This window comes from Melospiza melodia, chromosome 6 (genome assembly GCF_035770615.1).
Source record: "Melospiza melodia melodia isolate bMelMel2 chromosome 6, bMelMel2.pri, whole genome shotgun sequence".
In the NCBI taxonomy this organism is placed as follows: domain Eukaryota; kingdom Metazoa; phylum Chordata; class Aves; order Passeriformes; family Passerellidae; genus Melospiza; species Melospiza melodia.
The window spans coordinates 60448654-60468501 of NC_086199.1; the positions used below are offsets into that span (position 1 = coordinate 60448654).

The 19848-nt window shown below is 41.3% G+C and overlaps 1 protein-coding gene across 6 annotated transcripts in view; it reads left to right on the top strand.

Annotated features, from left to right (window-relative positions):
* The window catches only part of KCNC1 (potassium voltage-gated channel subfamily C member 1), a 122890-nt gene that overhangs the window by 86169 nt on the left and 16873 nt on the right, over positions 1-19848 (top strand). The window contains exons 3-4 of one of the 6 annotated variants that reach the window (XM_063158576.1): positions 14897-15085; positions 17047-19240. The exons of 1 other annotated variant lie outside the window; for it this stretch is intronic. In XM_063158576.1, the coding sequence (XP_063014646.1) occupies positions 14897-15085; positions 17047-17183 (326 nt within the window). In that variant the 3' untranslated portion in view covers positions 17184-19240. Of the gene's footprint in view, positions 1-14896; positions 15086-17046; positions 19241-19848 lie in introns of those variants that run through there. 4 more of the 6 variants (XM_063158578.1, XM_063158577.1, XM_063158575.1 and 1 more) reach the window with 4 other exon arrangements.

The following is a 19848-nucleotide window of genomic DNA, read 5'->3' on the forward strand; positions in this document are numbered from 1 at the left end:
TTGTGAGAAGCACAAAGAAAGTGAGACTTTCCTTTGTGTGTGACTTCACCAATGCCAATGCTAATTTTGGAGGGGAAGAGCTGGTGGGAATGTTTCTCTTCTTTCCTATTCTCTTTTCTCTTCCTTTCCTATTTCTTTTCCCTTCTGTGCAAGTATGTAAAATCCATTCAAAAGGTAAATAGCTTTCATTTTGTTTTTGTTAAAGGCTATTTCCATTGCAACAGGCCAATCACAATTCACGTGACTGATAGACTGTACCAATTGTACCCTTGGCGCACACAAGCGATGGTTCTGTCATCCATTCCCCTCAGGTTGCAAATGCTTATCACTGCTCATGTTCAAGCAGCAAACTTCCTCATAAAGCAGATGATTTGTGGTATCATGGATCAAGAGGGAAAGAGGGCACAGCAGTATTGTGTGTCTCCTACCATGAGCAATGTGCCAACTGCTCCATGATAGGGTGCAAGAAATGCCAGACTCTGAGGTACTTTAGCAGTCAGCTACAGAGTGAAATCAGCTCAGAAATCCCTGGCTTTATAAAGTTCCTTCCATTACCTACCCTGGTCCTCTCTGGGAACTGGAGGACCAGGAACTCTACAAGTTCAGTACAATTCCACCCTGGTATCCTGAGAATATATGTAATTTTGGTTCAATGTGGAACTGTTTTACCACCATCAGTGCTCTAAACTCAGCTGTTACCACAATATCCATGAAGTATTGATAGTAGCAGCAACTTATCTATTTCTGCAATAATTAAGAGAGACTATTTTTATATACATATACAAGCATATATATATTTTAAGAAGCAACAAAGCACACTTACACTTCAGCTAACAAAATTGTAACACTGTAGCTGGAGTTCTGTTTCTGATAATTATTATGCACCACTAGCAGCAAAAAAATATTGCCTGCATCTTTAAGTTTCCAAATAGGGAAAGATCTATATGTGTGCAGGAGAAAAGCAAAAAATACTAACATCAGGACCAAACTGTTAAGACAAGATCTGCATTGCCTCGGATGTTAAGTTTCATTTCTGTAACATGAAACATTCACAGGAACTGACTTGTTTTTGAAACCATAACCAGCACTATATGAAAACAGGGATTTGGAAGCAGTGAAAATCTTTAGATTGGTTAACATCATCTAATTGTAAACAACTAATTATAGTTAATATTATAGTTAATATGGCATTAGGAACACAGAATGGGTGCCTAACTTTTCTAAAATAGTGTCCAAGTTGTCCAGCATATTTCTTGTAATTTTTAACTGTAAAGGTTCAGTGTGACAGTGTCTAGGTCACATAAGATCGTGTGATTTTTATCCAATATGTTATTAAAAAACAAAAAGCCTGCTTAGTTGCTCAGGTGTAAAGGACATCACATGAAGCTATTAATTCTATACATTATTGGTAGTGGAGTGATTAGACACATCACCAAACAGGGCTGAGCATGAAGCAGTTCTACACATGAACTCTCTCCCTCGTTCTTCGAGTCAGCACTTCACATCTGTTCCCGGTCCATGCCCTCAGGGCCAAGGGGGCTCTGCAGAGAGCTCAGCACAGCTCTGCCCCGTGCTTCCTCCCAGGATAAGGAGCACTTTCTTGGCACAGGCATGCAAACAGCAGAGTTTTGCCCACAGGCTGCACAGCTGCTGCCAAAGCTGCTGTGGTCATTTGCAGCCAAAGCAAAGATGCTTTGAATTTAAAGACTGGCAGGTTTGAATTAAATCTTTTTATTGCCCCCAACACTCTCAGCAGCTCAGTCCTGGGCTAATCTACACCTGGCAGGAGGGTATCTTTAATTAACAGCACTTGATTTTAATCTGTCAGAGTTCAAGAATGTTAGTTTCATTCTACCTTACCTCCCCTTTCTGCAGCAGCTCTTCGTGTTTTCCATCCTGTCTGATCCCACCAGTGGGTGGCTGGGAAAGCAGCAAAAGGGAGGAAAGGCATTTCAGAGTAGAGGATGGCAGAGCTAGAGCTGCAGTCAGACCTTCGCCAGCAGCATTAAGAAAGGAGAAATTTCCTCTATACAAATCATTATCTGCTTAAAGAGTGCCTGGTGAAACTGGGCCTGATACAGAGCAGCAGATTTCACCTGACCAATTTGACCAAAACTCTTTTACCCGGGAATATCTCAAACTAGAGAGAACAGTGTCTCCCCTCACTTAACATACACCCACCAAATTCTAACATCTCCATGTCAAAGGATTAATGTTGTCATAATGCAATGCTGTTTACAGGCCCTGTTCAAGATCAGGGCTTCATTTTGGCATCATTTTATACAGGACAACCACTATACTGCAATCAAATACCCAACAGGCTAAGTGGACAGCAAAGATAAAATTGAAATAATCTCCAATATTTTCAGTTGACACAGGGCTTAATTTAATTGAGGAAGATTACTTGAAAGGTCTGTGGCAAAGTCACTAGTTGAATACAACTAAAAAAGCATCAGTCAACCATAGTCTATGGTTGACAACACTATGCTGGACTGTCTTTTATCTCAAGGCTTGAGTATTCTAAACAGTCAGTATCATTACAGAAGTAAAAAAAAAAAAAAAAAAAAAAAAAACCAAAACAAAAAAAAAAAAAAAGGAAAAAATAAGAAAAAAAAAAAAAAAAACAACCAAAAAAAACCCCAAAAACCAGAGAAATACGGTTCCAACCACTTAAACATGACTTTTGTCCCAAACAGGTATAATAATTTAATTCAGTACATAGTGAAACATTTTAAGATCTCAAAAATTGCAAAGCAACTATTAAAAGCTCTCAGTTTTGTTTTTAAAGTGTTGCCCAGCTCCTCAGCCCTTCTCTTACATGAGCTGTGTGTCACCTGCTGGACCAGTTGACTGCATGGTGACTTCTCAGAGTTGTCACTGGATGAAGCAGTGAATGTAACTTTCCAATATGTAAAAGAAATTTCAAACAAGAATTCAAGAATTCATAACTTCATTTGATGCCTACGGTACTGTCTGGTGCCACATAGCAATGGTCTAAAGAATGCATTCATAATACATAAGCCAAGGAGATAGGTTATTTGGGATTTGTTCAGAGATCTACCCCACCCTTTTATTCTTTTCATATATATATTTACAACACCAGCACAAAAAAGGTTTATATTGACTTAACCATGGCCAAATTAAGAATTTCTCACCTCTCTTATCCACTCTGCATGCATCTTCACTTAAGCTATACTCCAAATATATCCTTGTGCAGGCTCTTTCACAGTGTACTTGTGGCAAAATTCTCTATTCAGTGGACGGCTGTAAAATACACAAAAAAATTACTATAACTGAGGCAGCTAAGAGGAGAGGGGTAATATCTGTCATTACTAACACAGACTTCAGCTTCAGAAAAACATTCTACTTCTCTGCCCCAAAGTCAATTTTCAATAACCCATTCCTGGACTATCCTGATGTCTGAATAGTTAAAGTAATCCAAGTCTAACACTGAGAGAAGGGAGCTACAAAGTTGCACTGACTCCAGTGTACTCCATGGTCAGATGAACTGGAACAAACTGTGATGTTAGGAACCCATTATTTCAATGCAATTTCCTGAGAGAGAGCTGATCTCCTTTTAAAGAAATCGTGTGGAATTACCCATTCCAGCTTTATCACTCATGCTTTCTGAAGGAGCTGCTCTTTTCTCAGGGCTTCATTTTTCATCTCTTCTGTCATCATAACCTAAATAACCCTTATTCCTTGTGCAACACACTGCCTCTAACGTCAGAAGTGTGCTGAGCACTGTAATTCTAGTGCCAGTGCTCAGTGGGAGCTGGGAACTCTAGGCAGCTCTTGTCAGAGGCCCATTCTGCTGCCTAACATTTCACTGCAGCTTGTGAACCTCGGTGGCTTTTATGGAGAACAAAGCATTGTTAAAGCCATAGGTATGTAGTTACTGTGGTGGTCCTTCAAACCTCCAGGAAGCAAATTCTCTGATCAAGTGTCTCTGAACACTATAAAAGAAGTCTCATCTAATTTTAGTGCCATAAAACCTTTGCCCCTCTCTGTAAGATGGACAGTAGATGGCAAAGTAATTGCTAAAAGCTTAGGTCTGTTTCAGCTTAAAAAGTTCAGGTGTTTAAAGGTGTTAGACATAAAAAGTACTAAAAAGGCAGTGGAAAAGGTAATAGGGAGGTGTTTTTTCTTTCCTCACTATACTTAGCCTTCCTAGTCTTTAAAATCCAAACCTCCTCACTCCAAAATAGCAAATGAGGTAATGATCACATCTTGATATCACTGATGATGGAGTGTTTGGGATCTAATGGAGAAATTGCTAACAGCTCAAAACAAAAGGAATAACACTCAGTTCTTCTCATCTAACTTAATTTTAATTTGTCTGTGGCCCCCCTTATATTAGAAGAAGAACCAGGCAGCCTCCAAGAGTAATCCACTCATTTATGACCCGAGCTGTCCTCTGAGGGTGTCTTTCTCCATAAGAGATCACAGGTGACTGCAGCTCTAATTCAATATTGTCAGTTAAGTGCCTACAGTTCTGTGGAAGCACTTTGGATCTATTCCTTGCCCCCTGCCTCGTGTGGCATTCCTGCAACCTCACAGCTGAGGGTCACATGTAAAGCAGGATCTATAACTAATATAATGTAATACCTTGTTGTGCAATTATTCATCTGTCACTTCCTGAAGAGATAAAACCGGTGGGTGTCACTTGTACTACTGTTGACTTTAGAATGTGAGTAAAAAATAACATCCTCTATGTCAAGTAATTTAAAAACAAAGAGGAGGAGCTCTGTGTCCAAGCACAGTGCTTAATGTTTCATGCTTTTTTCTGGCACTAGGTGAGATGTGAAAAAAAACTTATAAAATTAGAAAATCTCACCATACAAACCCTGTAGACCTCAGCCAGGGCTGAGAGTGGTTAGGGAAAGGACTGCACTAAGCTAAAAAACAAATGCAGAACTAAATAATAAATTTTAGGAGTTTTCATGCCTTAATAACCTAATGAGCACAAGGCACTTGGAGTCATGGGAAAACACAGATACAAGCACTTCAGCCAAATAAGGCCAACCTGTGCCAATCCTCCAGCACAAAGCAGATATTAATATGGTAAATCCTCTTTCTCAAGCACATGGTTCCCATGCCAGCCAGTGCAGAATGCATTCCTGGAATATGAAAAAGATAATCTTGGCATCTCTTCCTTCTGCTGTACTGAGTATGGTTGGTGTTTGCAGGACAGATACAAGAAAAGGCACCTCTGTGCAACAAGTACATTTCTGCTGCAGTACAATTAAACACACCAGATCGCTTACCTGTTACTACAAAAGGCCAGGGGCAAGGAGGTGTAGGGTATGAGGTCCAAGTTCTGTGCCCAGTCCACTTGCTTGTATCCCTCTTGGACTATACTTGCTGGATATTTTCTCTGAGCCTTTTGTTGACTTGCTTGTCTGTTTTTAAGCACAAAGCCGGAATACCAAGCACTCTACCATTCCTGCTGTCATAGTTCTTTGTATCCATTCATCCACGTTCCATGTCTCAGACACCTTCCATACTGTATAGATCATCATACTGTATTCCTCAGTCAGAGCAGCAATATAAGGTGGTAACATTACTCACCTGACTGCATTTTCCTGTAACCCGTCAATGATCCCCTGGGTGTTAGTGAGATTCTCAGGTGTTCGGGGTAGGTATAAGTAAACCCACGAGAGGATCAGGATGAAACTAGGAAGGATCTTCCAGAGCTCTTTGCAATGCAGGATTTCCAGAAGCAACTGTTCTCAGCACTGCATTAAGCACATATCCAATAATGCCTGTAAATAGCAAGATGCACTGGATCGACTTTCCTAGAGCTCCTGTACTTCTCTAGCAGTACCAGTAGGTAGGCAGCCAACATACTGTCACCTCACTTCAAGAAGTAGTACCTGTCAAGGGTGATATTCTCTGGGAGTGACGTTACTATGTTGGCCGAGTTAGTACTGGGAGAGACGGTCACCACCGTCACTGGAGTGCCTTTCCTGGGGACACGGCTTCCTGGAGGGACCCTGGTGGTGAGTAAATGTTGAAGAGGTAGGTTGGGTTGGAAGAATTCTGCATAATTCATGTAGCATACTAAATTCTGCTCTCATGCAGTGTAAAGTCCTTCAGTACTCAGAATTTTCAAAATATGCAGTAATATAAAAACCAAGAAACTATAATAAACAAACGTAGATATTGATTTTAATGGCCTTAGAATATTGGGGTAACTAAAATGAAGTTGTTATAGGAATCTTAATTCTTTTACATGTTCACATTTCTCTCTTTTTTCTCTTTCTCTCTTTCGCTCTGTTTGTTAACATTTACTTGTTATTGCTCTACGTTGCTTGCGACTTGTGTATGTTACAGACTGTCACATTTTATTCTGTGAAGTTTTTCTCCAATTCCCATCAACCCGAGCTCCATGTTGGGCAGCCGAGGAGATTACAAAACAGTTCTTTATTGCAAAAGAACCAGGAATGTCACAGACTATAGGTAACTTCACTGAGGTTGTGACACAAAACCTGATGCGAGGTATTAATGCAAAGAGTAAGTACTTGGTATGAAAATAGAGCTATTTAGTCAAATTACTTTCTTTTTTTCAGATAGTCTGCATGGGAAAAATTAATTTTCATTACTCTCCAGAAGAAAACACTCCCAAACCTACCAATCTAGGATTCTTGTCACTCTCATGTGAAAACCAATGGTGCCTATGTCAACATATCATTGCTCATTTCCAAAGGCTTAAACCCATATTTTCTATGCTGTTCTTCTCTCTGCTAAACTTCCTTTCACATTCTCCAAGTCATCATTTCATCATTTTGTCATCCTTTGTCTGTGGTTTAATATATCTTCTACATAATTCTTTTTCTAATGTAATATAGTTATATCCCTTTCACTTTGAGGACCTGATTAAACAACAAGAAAAATGAGTCCCCACCCATGGGATTCACATTTCTTAATCCTGTATGAGGCTCTGTAGCCTGTAAAATTGATTTCTGTAGCCAAAGATTGTCTGGCACAGAAGTATAATTGTTACTTTGCTGAATGATGTCCTGAGCAAAGCATTTTGTTTTACAATCTTCCCCAATTACTCCCATAAACTAGTTTTAAAGAATGGTAAAAAGTAGCTGATAGACATTATGATCGCTTTCCAGAGGGACAGCATGAAGCTTATTGCTAATTCTAAATTGTCAGGAACTCAGAAATCACTATAGTCATGTACCAACTCAAGAAAAGTTTATTTGTCTCAGTGTGAAGTTCCTTTACTACCTGATTTGCTGTTATGCTCTGACCCTCTCTTAATAAGTGAAGAAGCACAGCAGAGTTTCCATGCAGTCCAGCATAAAAGAATACAGTAATTTATACTGATGCAATTGATGAGTGGGCAATGAATATTAATGCAGAGTAAACACTATCCAGGCAACTAAAACAGAAACAACTTGCTAACACAAGTGGAATTTGACTTCAAGAGACTCAAGAGAGCTGGGAATTTAACTGTAAGTACTTCCTTTCCATGCAACATCTCAAAGAGAAATCATTGAATTACACAATTCTTTAGGTTGAAAAAGGTCTTTAAGGTCATCAAGTCCAACCTCTAACCCAGCACTGCAAGTCCCCCACTAAACCATGTTCCAAAGTGACACACCCACACAACTTTTAAATAACCCTGGGGATGGCAACCTGACCACTTCCCTGGACAGCCTGTTCCAATGCTGGACAACCCTTTTGGTGAAGAAATGTTTCCTGATATTCAATCTAAACATCTCCAGCTGCAACTTGAGGCTATTTCCTTCTGTCCTATTATTTCTTGCTGGGAGAAGATCAACACCCACCTGGCTCCAGCCTCCTTCCAGGCAGTTGCAGAGAGCGGTGAGGTCTCCCCTGAGCCTCCTCTTCTCCAGGCTGAACATCCCCAGCTCCCTCAGCCTCTCCTCACAGGACCTGTGCCCCAGACCCTCCACCAGCCCCATTTCCCTTCTCTGGACTCTCTCCAGCCCCTCAATGTCTTTCCTGCAGTGAGGGGCCCAGAACTGGACACAGGATTCAAGGTGTGGCCTCACCAGTACAGGGGGACAATCCCTGCCTGGTCCTGCTGGCCGCACTATGGCTGATCCAGGCCAGGGTGCCCTTGGCCTTCTTGGCCCCCTGGGCACTGCTGGCTCATGTTCAGCTGCTGTCAGCAGCACCCCCAGGTCGTTTCTGCCCAGCAGGGTCCCAGCCCCTGTGCCCCAGCCTGTGGCCCTGTCTGGGGCTGTTGTGCCCAAGGCCAGGCCCCGGCCCTTGGCCTGGCTGACCCTCACACAGCCGGGCCTCAGCCATCGCTCCGGCCTGCCCAGATCCCTCTGCAGAGCCTTCCTGCCCTGCAGCAGATCAGCCTGGTGTGTCTGCAGCTGACTGAGGCTGCTCCATCCCCTCATCCACAAAATTGATCAAGATTTTGAACAGGACTAAGCCCAGCACTGAGCCCTGGGGAGCACCACTGGCACCGGCTGCCAGCTGGATGGAATCCACTCACCTCCAGTCTCTGGGCTCAGCCATCCAGACAGTGTTTTACCCAATGAACAGTGCACTTTTCCAGGCTATGAGCACACAATTTCTCTAGAAGAATGCTGTGGAAAACCTTTCTCTCATCCATTAAGTGGGTCACCTTGGTATAGAAGGAGATCAGGTTGGCCAAGCAGGACCTGTGTTTCCTAAATCTCTGCTGGCTGGGCCTGATCCCCTGGTTGTCCTTCATGAGCCACATAATGGCACTCAGGACAATCTGCTCAGTGACCTTCCCAGGTACCAAGGTCAGGCTGACAGGCCTGAAGTTCCCCAGATCCTCCTTCTGGCCACTCTTGTAACTCAGTGTCACATTTGCCAACCTCCCCAGTGCACCAGTTCTGCTGATAAAGGATGGAAAGTGCCTTGGTAAGCCATTCCATGAGCTCCCTCAGTACCCTTGGGCGGACCCCTCTGGCCTGAAAACTTCTGTCTTAATGCTCACGGACCATTTCCCTTTGGATTATGGGAGATTAATTCTGCTCCCCATCTCTGTCTTTCAGCTCAGGGGACTGAGTACCAGAATAAAACTGGACTGACTATGAAAGACTATGACAAGAAAGGTGTTCCATAGCTCAGCCTTTTCGTCACCCTCTGTCATATATCCCTCCTACATCCAATAAAGGATGGAGATTCTACTTAGCTCTACTTTTGTTGCTAATGTATTTATAGAAAGATTTTTATTATCTTTTATGGCAATAGCCAGATTGAGTTCTAGTTGGCCTTTGGCCCTTTAAATTTTCACCCTGCCTGATCTCATGACATCCCTGTCGTCATCCTGAGCTGCCTACCCCCTCTTCCAAAGGTGAAAGTCACCCTGTTTTTTCCTGAGTTCCAGACAAAGTTCCCTGTTCAGCCAGGCTGGTCTCCTTTCACCAGATCATTCTTTGGCACACAGGGACAGCCTTTTCCTGTGCCTTTAGGATTTCCTTATTGAAAAATGCCCAGCCTTCCTGACTTCTTTACCCTTCAGGATTGCCTCCCTGTCAAGGGACTCTGTCAACCAGGCTCCTAATGTCTGCCTCAAGATGTTCAAGGTAGCAGTTCTCCTGACCCCCCTTTCTTACTCTCTAGGAATCAAAAACTGTATCATTTCATGATTCCTGTGCCCAAGATGCCTCCAACCATAACGTCACCCACAAGCCCTTCTCTGTTCACAAACAACAGGTCCAGTGAGATATATTCTCTAGCTGGCTGACTAGGGAAGTAAAATCTAGGAATATAAAGTCAATGGATATTTTCAGATAGCAAGCAGCTCTTAACTCCTCCACAAATGAAAGTAAATATCTTTGAATACTTGAATTCCTACTCCTAATTTAATCGTAATCATTGCTTAACACAAGAATTATCAGGCAAAAGTGCTGCTGCAAAACCAGGATGCAAAAAGGAATGTAAAATCCTTGCCATTTTTTTTTTTTTTTTTTTAAGAAAAAGACAGCTGGGGAAAATCTGTCCTCCAGCAGCCTCACGGCTGCTCTACTTCCCACTTCCAGATAAGAGCCTTGTAGCTAAGAAAAGCTAGAGCACAGCAATTCTCCACCCTCACCTCAGCTGTGCCACCCCTGCTCCTGTAGCTTTCTGTCACGATCCCAAAAGCCAGGGAAACCCATCTTCTCAAGAAGAATTCCCCATTGCCAGCAGAGTATGACACAGATAATGTTTGCCACAGTAACAACCCTTTTACATCACCAGGAGAGTATGACAGGACTGAAATACAGAAGAGTAATTAATTTTTGGAACACATACCAATACTTTCTTCAGGGAGCCAGCTGGATTAAAGGTCTCTGCTCTTAGGGAATCTCATGGAGATCCTTCTTCATAAAACTCCTCAGGCAGCTACTGTAAACATTATTGGCACATTTTAAATAAAAATGACCCTCATGTTCTGAGAAAGAACCAAAGGACACTCAGTTGATCAGAAGTGGGACTATCCACAAACAGTAATAAAAGCAAAATCTTCACCTTTCAAGAAACTTACTTTCCTGGCCTTGTTCTCAGCTGCTCCTGCCTGCTTCCTGCCGGTCAAACCCTTCCCTCAAAACAAGCTCTGAAGTCACCCAATGTCTGTTTAGGAAAGCTGTAGGTACTCAAGCTCTGTCCTTATCTCTTTCAATCTTTAAACAAGGCTAGGAGCAACACTTCCTCTGTTCTTCTGGAGGAAATCGTCAGTCACCTCATTTGACGAAAAAACCCCAAAACTATGTCTCCTATTTGCTCTGTTTCTGATCTAGAGCTGAGAAAACCCCATTTTCTTTAGCAGAATGTGGACAAATCTGTCACTGTGCGTGTGTTCAGACATTGACTCGTGGGCGACTATGCTCAGATACCTTGCTATGGATTGTGGGGTTTCTCTCCGCCCTGTTTCAGTCAGAGTGATCCTGTAAACACTGAAAATTATCCCCTCTGAGAGTACCTTTCAACTCATCCAGTCTTTGCAATAAGTGACCACTGCATAGGTCTGTAAACACATGGGAGAGGAAGACATGGGGGTTTGGGGGCACAGCTACAATCCTGAGATGAAGCAGGGAGAATTGCCACCACCCCTGACCCCAACATAACTTCTGACAATACCTACAGGGTAGGCCATGAACTTGTTTCTTGGCAGCTGTTGGAGAATGGCAGTGTTTGCTCCAGGGAAGAGGACCGGGGTGACTTTCCCCATACAGGAACCGCTTCAGCACAAGCGCCACATTTCTAAGCATAGATTGAGGTCAATAAATGTATCATACAATTATGTCCACTGATACTCTGAACATAAGGTGCAATTCAAACAGCTGGAGAGTCAGTGTCAGACTCTTGATTATAATCAAAACCAGCAGCACTGGTAAAACCACTGTAACTATTTACAACCATTTGCTGTGGCAAAAGAGATGAGTAATGGAGCAGCAGGTACATGGGCAGCTCTACTGTGCTTCTCCACAATAAGCAGAGTACACTAATGCAAAATCCAGCAGTTCTCCTAAGTAGGGATATTTTTCATAATTCTTTCCCCCATTTTGAAATCCAGCATTTGCTTGGAAACACACAAGGCATTTTAATGTACTTTTCTACAAATGCAGAGAGATGAGATAGGGAAAAAAAAAAAAAAGTGGAAACCACACAAATGATGTAGTTGTGACACAAATTATTCACCTGGGAAATATGCTGAATATTTTCTTCACCCTCTCAGCCAAATCTCTGCAGGAGAATGTTTTGAGCTGGTGCAGTTTGCTAGGTATTCACAGATAGGACAATTAGGGAGATAAAGTGCCAAGCTGAGAGTCAGAAGATTTTGTTGTAAATAACCTCTTACATAGCAGTAGGCAAGTCACCTCACTGCATGGTAGTTTTACCCATCTGTAAAACAGAGATGATAATATTGACTTCTCTTCATAGAACAGAACCTAAAGAACAAAAATGCTGTATGAGCCTAATTCAGATTCTGCTAGCAGGGATGGAAGGACTCACAAGTTTGTCAGGCCAAAATCAACCCTTAGAAGTTTTAAGCACCTGGAAATAGTTGTCATTAGCATAACTGGACTCAGAGTCACCAGACAGCAATGCTTGCATAGTTTTTCTTTATCTGCAGTTCTCAAACACAGGGTCAGTCTTGGAAAAAGCAAACATGCAAATAGAAATTGAAGAAATCAACCTGAATAATGTAATTTCATTCCATCTTTAGACCTTATTCCTAAAATTGTTCAGCACATCAATCTGCTAGTTAAAACAACGGGAACATCTAACTGTGGACTGATGGCATCAGTGATGTTTATGTTTCCTTTACTCCTGTAACAGACTAATCACACACCTCCAGAAAATTAGGTACTGTAGCCAGTGGTTTGGAACACAACTACTCTACTTAGCACTTACTTACATACACCAGCAATAGATGCAGTGTTCTGTGCTGGCAATTTCTCTGCTTCCTAAATATTCACCCAAGCTGTCACTGTGGATTAGCATGGCTATCCAGAATGTGATCCCTAAGGCATGGCCCATGACTGTAATGTTCAAGGGACATTAATAGGATAGTTCAGTAATTTGCCCACATCTCTAGCTACTCTGTTCTCTTCCTCTTGAATGGAAATAAAATAACAAGGTTGTGGAATTTTAACAAGCATAGAGGAAAAATCATCAGCGCTAAGGGACCCTGAAGAGGCTGTAAGAGCAAGTTCCAGCTCAAGCTACTAGAGATTTATAATGCAATTCAAGAAATTAATTTGAAGAAGGTCAATTTTGTTGCCATTAAAGCACAACAGAGCCTGCAAGCCGCTCCCAAAAGAATCAATGGCTGTTACCAGTGAGCAGCCTGACCCACAACCACTCTGCTCAGACTTGTTTTGAGCTCCTGAATGGATCAATTTGCCCTCGATCACCAAGAATTTCATTTGCAAACCTGGCTCAGGAGCAGCAGTGGGTGTCTCAGAGATTTCAGTGCAGAGCTCTGCTGACTCAGCTGCCTCATTTCAGGATTAGAGCTACCAGCTTGTAGCAGTAGAGGCTTATGAAGCAGCCCAGTTCTTGCTCCTCCCCAGGAGGACTGCAGCTCTCCCCAAACACAGTTAAGTGATTTTTAAATACATGGCTCAGTACCTGCAGTGTCACGGTTTCTATGGCAGCCATGCCAGGTTTTTGTTCAGAGTGGTATTAAATAGCAGTGATTATTATGAATAGAAAGAAATTGCAACGCAGTGAAACCTTAAAACTCTAGAATCCTATTGAAATTAGTGTCTACAAGTATTAAAATGCCCCTACAGCTTTTGCCACATTTTTAAATATGTTGAGAGACCTAATTATTTCACTGCTCACAGAACAAAACAAAACATTACTACATGCCTCTCAGGGGAAATAATTGGCTGATTCTACACAAAGAAAAATGCAGGCAGAGGTGAGATGTGCAGCAAAGACAGTTTATGTTGTGACAAGCCAGTGACATCTAAATAGAAGAAAAAGGCCTAGAATGCAATTACTGGTGCATGATAGGTGCACAGTGCGTGTCATGTACACCTGTGTGTGTGTGTGTGTGTGTGTGTGTATGTAAAGTAAGAAACATAACTTGAAAATGCTTCTGCCTTCTACCTATCTGTTATCCATCAGATGATCAAAATCATACCTCCAAACCCTACCTAACTGTACTTTTTTTCTTTGAGGCTTGTTTTGTTAGCTGGCTTCAAAACAATTGCAAATTAAATGATGATATTATATAGCATTTAGAACAAGCTAGTACATGAATGTAGAATGGGAACTGAAATTAAGTCTATCCATTGAATTTCTTTCCTTAAAGACTTGCAGGATCACCCATTGCCTTACAGTGTCTAGGTAATAAGCATTGTGCAACCGAGGTGTAGGATGCTGCCAGTACTGCTCAGTTAACATATCTCGGCATTTGTGGAGCTTCAGAAAGCACATTTTGACTGTTTTTCCTTCCCTTCAACCAAAATACTCATATTGAGCTGTGCCATATTTCGAGTATATTCTCAATACACTAATTTGCACTTTAAAACCCTAAAAAAATCCTACACTAAATAGCACTTTAAATTGTTATATAAATGTAAAACCCAGTCACACAGAGAAAACATATGATTCTCAGTCTATCCTCATGGGAATGTGTGGAGCAAAATGGGCAAATCTGACAACCTATTGTCGCTATTTACAGCCAAGAGTAAATTTTACTCTATCTAGTTTCCAAATTCATGGCCTGCTGTAGTGTTTTGTGTATGTAGTGTCCTGTGCTGGCATTGCAAATACTGTATGTGTTTCAGAGGAGAACATCAGAAAATGGATTGGGTTTTCTTTAAATCCACGTTCTGCTGTCGTATTTCCATAGTAACGTACTCTGTGTGTCTAAAATGTGTATAGCCATTCTGCATGACTGATACTGGAGATGCTATAAAACCATCTGGGTAAATTTTGGGGAGGGGAAGAGCAGGAATTTCCCCCTCAGTAATACTGTGCATGGGTGTAAACCAGCACAAACAGAATATACTCAAATACTCAAACAACTCTCAGTCCACTGCCTCTCCAGAGCTCTGAGCGACAGTAGGCTCCATGACAAACAGGTCATCCATGCACCATCCAATGTCATGCAAAAACATACTCTGATTTCTAACGCGGTCTTCTGCTCGCAGGACTAGGAACCACTGCACGCCCCCTTCTGAAAGGGCCCCTCAGTGCGGACGTACAGGTGGCTGCTGTCACACCTAACGGGATCATCTTTTGTTTCTCCTCCCACTTAACAGACTTTATTTTATTTTGGTGCAGTGCACATGAACGCAGTGTCTAGGACAGATGTGCTACCTTTTAGAGTGTCGCTATAGAAGTCTTTAGCTGTGAACCCTTAATTTGCACCTGAACTCTAATAAACAGTGCATAGTGTTTCAATAGCCTTCTGCTTATATGTTTGAAGATTCGAAACTGAATGGTGAGGTGGCCAAGGCGGCGCTGGCAAACGAAGACTGTCCCCACATAGACCAGGCTATTACGCCTGATGAGGGCCTGCCCTTTACCCGCTCTGGCACTCGGGAGAGATATGGACCCTGCTTCCTCTTATCAACCGGGGAATATCCCTGCCCGCCTGATGGAGGAATAAGAAAGGGTATGTAGCTGGGGCCCTGTACCACGTAGCTAGCAACCGGTTTAAATGACTAAGAGAAAGTCAGCTTAGCTGTAGCACGCAATAGTGCGCTTGCTGTAGAGATGCACGTTTGGGCTGGAAACCACCACCTGATGTCTGCATTTGGAGTTTCTAACCTATTTCTTTCAGAAAGAAAAGTCTGAGGAGCTGTAACTACCCCGTGCAGATACGCTAGGCAGTCGAGTCTTCCACCCCAGCTGGTGCAGGAAGCTTTAGTGGAGGATGCTCTACTATGTCCTTAAATTAGCCCATCCCATAAGGAGAGACCAATTAATGTATCATAGCAATGAAGGTTTGCCACTTGGAAAGCTCACAGAGCTTACCAGACTCTGAGGAGCACAGACTTGGAGGTGGCAGACAGAAGTGATAAAACACAAAAGCAAAACATACTCAAGAAAATAAGAAATTATTATTTAGTGACCTCAACAGAGCACTAAAAGAAATATTTGGATATTCACAGCTGGTTAGTTCACAAAAGAAAGAAAAGCATGGACATCTGTTGGCACAGGTTTCTTAAAATCAGAAAATAATCCATCTAAAATCCTTTCATAAATAAATCATTATTAGTTAGTTTCTCAGACTTCTGACAGGTATGAATCTCTCAGAAGTAGTTTGCTAATGGCCAGAATAATCTATTTAGCAACAGAAGTAAAATCCCATTAAAAAAGCATTCCCTTCTTAAAAGAAACTGTTTTGCTTAAATAATTTAATGTGAGGCAACCATACAAACCCAAAATTAGATCTACATCTATATGCATCAAAGGAATGGGAAAATTGGAAAAGAACTCACTCTCTTCAAATCAGTGTTTACCACTGGTGTACTGTATATAGTATAAGATAGAGTCAATATTTTAAAACTGCAAAGATTGTATGACATAACCATACACTGAGTATGGAGTATGGAATTCCCATGTGCCATGATGGGCAATAGTTATAGTAAATGCCAGTTATAGATAGTGTATGCATTTATAAGTCTAAAGCTTATCATCAACAAAGATATAGTAGGACCACAAGACTTTCATATGAAAGTATATCCTCTAAAATTTACCTTTGTAGCAAAGCGTTTTACTTGATTCTGTATTGGATAAGCATTGGCCGTGTTCATTCAGCCTGGGCGAGTTCAGGTGGTTCCAGTGGATCAGGGGAACACTCCAAATGGCACATCCTTTGGGATGGGGAATGTATGGTTTTCACGATGCACTGCAACCTCCTCTCATTCCTGAATGAAACAGAGGCTGGTTGGCTAAAGAGTAATATACGTCAGCATATTGTTGGCCTGTTTGAAACATGTTGAGAGCATCTTAATTGTTGTTCCAACAGAATTTCATCCATAGTTTGTGCAACTCTCTGTACACTTGCTGAGCTGTTTACGTGCATGCTTGAAAAAGAAGGGGGGAGGGAGGGAGGGAAATGGAATGCATGCAATTTTGTTTTCTTTCTTTTTCTTTTTTTTTTTTTTTAATGCTGAGAACAAAGGAGTAGTATCTCTACAGCAACACATTCAATTCTATGGATTTTGCTGCCTTGTCCCTCTCCTGCCCCACAAAGACACCACAAACCTTAATTTTGCCTGAGGTCACAATGCATGAAGTGGAAGGGAGAGGTATGTGTGAGTGTATGACGGAGACATAGAAAATCCCTCCCACTGACTCTTCTTTTTTTTAGGGTACAACCATGTTGCTGCCTGTAGGATCAATTACATAGCCTGACCATCTTGAGAAATGATGATTTTTTTTTTTAAATGTATATATTTTAAATTTTTTCTGTATTCCAACGGCCTTCTGAGTCATGTTGCAAGCGATACTACTCTCGGCATGTCCGTGCATGCAGATGCTATTGAACTGGCTACGATGTTGACCTCATTCTTAGTCCATTCTGTCATTGATCCAATGCTGTACTTTGCATTTTTCTTTTAAATGAAGGTTACGAAATGTCACGGAGCCTTAACAGCATAGCTGGCATAAGTGGAAAAGCGATAGGATTATCCTCAGTGTCTGCGCCCTACAGCTCTCCTAGCCCAGTGAGACGTTCTTGGTCTCCCATCCCATCTATTTTGTAGCATGGATCAGTAGCAGAGAATGGTCTAAAAAGCTTTACTTTCAATTAGCCTATGCGATGTTGCATATAGTCCAGGTGACTAAGTCTGAAGATGCAATGTCTCACAGTAGCACCTGCTGCAAACGGTGTTACTTCTGATGCTTAGGTGACAACACTCCTAAATAGCACTCAGATGACAATAGGCAGGCATTGGCGTAGCACTGGTGGGCCATACGTGCTGCATGGTATCACTACATAGGATGAAGGGTAGATGCACCAGATGGCTTCCTTCCTGGTGCATCCTGCTAGTATATGCTTATTGTGGCTAATGGTGGATCTACTGGCTCTGTATGGAATGGGTTAGGCGTTTAGTCGATGCTGAAACATGCCAACGATGGAAGATTTTGCTTTTCTCAGGATATTTTTGAGCCATAGGAACCCTGCAGGAGTTTGAGCAAACAAGCACAGTAGGATGAAACTTTGCATGGGCACCTATTTTAAGCTGAAAGCAATACTCAGACACACTGTAGAGAGGTCTCAGTCTGGCTGACTGCATGGAAAAAAAAATCCTGTTGAAGAAGAATATGGCTGCCTCTGCATGTAGCTATCTCACCTTTTCCTCCTTCCTTTAACACTAAGATGCCGAGCTTGATGTGAAAAGCGCAGGGAAGAAGCTCAAGTACTGATTGTATTCTTTACATGCAGATCTTTGCAAAGAAAGTCCAGTCATTGCTAAATATATGCCAACAGAGGCAGTCAGAGTGACCTGACAAGGCAAGATGGAGATGAACATTGATGGCTAATAAACATCTCTGTGGAACTGTGCAGGCATAGAAGACCTTCTCATTTGGACAAAGTTAACTCGCTCCATGCAGGTTTTATGGATGATTCTTCGTGGTTCTGGAGTTGTACTAGAGATGCAGGCTTTTTCTACGGCCAAAATGTAACAAAACTGTAGAAGATCTTTCCTTTTTTTTTAATCTATTTTTTTGTTCCAAAGCATGAGTTGCATGAAGACAAAAATGAAAATGAAAAAAAAAAAAAAAAACAAAAAACATAAAACAAAAAAAACCCCAACAAAACAACACACACACAAGAAATACTGCAAATGTATGATTAAGGAGAAAAAAGAAAAAAAAAAGCAAAGTTATATATTTTCTTTCAAAGCTCTTTACTTTTACATACATTGTTGTAGCGAAAATGTAAAACATTATAAAACTGTACATTTCTTTGCTATGGATCGCTTCTTTTTGTATACAAGATAAAGAGTAATGGTTTTAAAAAGTGCAATCAGGCAGTCATCGGTCATATTGACCACGCCTTCACAGTTCATCACACCAACATGGAAATCAAGAACTTTTAATCCAACTAGAAGTGTATAAAAATAAGAAAAACTTTTTCCTGTCTGTTTTTGTTGGCATGCTTGTGACACATGGGACCTTCCTTCGGACCTGACAGTAACAGCTGGTTAATTTTCCAGCTCTGGTTATGTTGTATTTTATTGATGTATAGATCCAACGTAAAGACCCTTCATAAATTGTTCATATTAAGTAATCAGTATGAATTTTAAACAAAAGAGGTGTTATTTTAAAACTGGGACTTATAGTACAAAATCAGGAAAATACTCAAGTATAAATGGTCTCAAAGTTTAAGAAACAAGACAACAGCATTGTATGCAATTTAGTACTGAGTAAAATGCATGCACAATGTTATGCAAAACAATTCTAGCATGAAAATAAATTTTGTATCATGGTTTCAGTGCCTGCTGTATAGTGTAAAGGGGAATCCTTTTCTGAAGCAATCAGGGGTTTCCAGAGACTTGCTTCTAAAATCTTGAATAAATACAGTGTTCTCAACAGAAATGTAGGAGAAAAGCTTGGTATTGCTTTGGTTCTACAATGCTAATTTTGGTTAGTAGATAATAAATGAAGCCTGCAAACACTTGATACAACCGATGTCTAAAGAATTCACACCATTAGTAATTTTACAAGGGAAGATTAAAAACCCCTATAATGATCTAGGTATCTTCCTTTCCCCCCCCCCAACAATAATAAATGTTTGTCTTTTTAGCTGATTAAATGAATTCAGTTTTTCTTACTTCTTCGGGCCCCGTCCTTCACTTGTTCATCACTGAGCCACACCACTTCACCTGATCCAAAACAGAAAGAAATCCACGTGTCCGAGTCACACTTGATTTGCCACACAAAACATGCACCAGTAAGATCTGAGAAACACAATGGGATTAAGTTTCATTTTAGATGCTACAAATGACAACTATGGACTGTGTGCCAACAGCTTTGTAGTTGCCTGAGCATTTTTGGTAAAGTACTTCTATAAAGGAAGGATACACACCTTTATCCTCATGTGAGGAACTTCAAAAAAGCTGGCAATCTTCTAGGCAACCTACAGCATCTGCAACTACTGATGGGAATGGAAATGTAAAGGAATAATGTCCCTATAGTCTGGAGGAAGTAGAGATTAAACCCAAAAAAAAAAAAACCCAGAAGAAACACTCATGGCTCTGGTAAGTGCTAAATTATACACAAAAAACCCCCAACTGCAGCTGGACCTTGTCATCACAAAATTCTACTCCAAAAGAAACACAAGGAAGACCTCAAGCTGTGTTTTAGGGATAGAGGAAAGGCTGTACATAATTAGTGAACTCCTTTATAGTCCTTGATACAGCA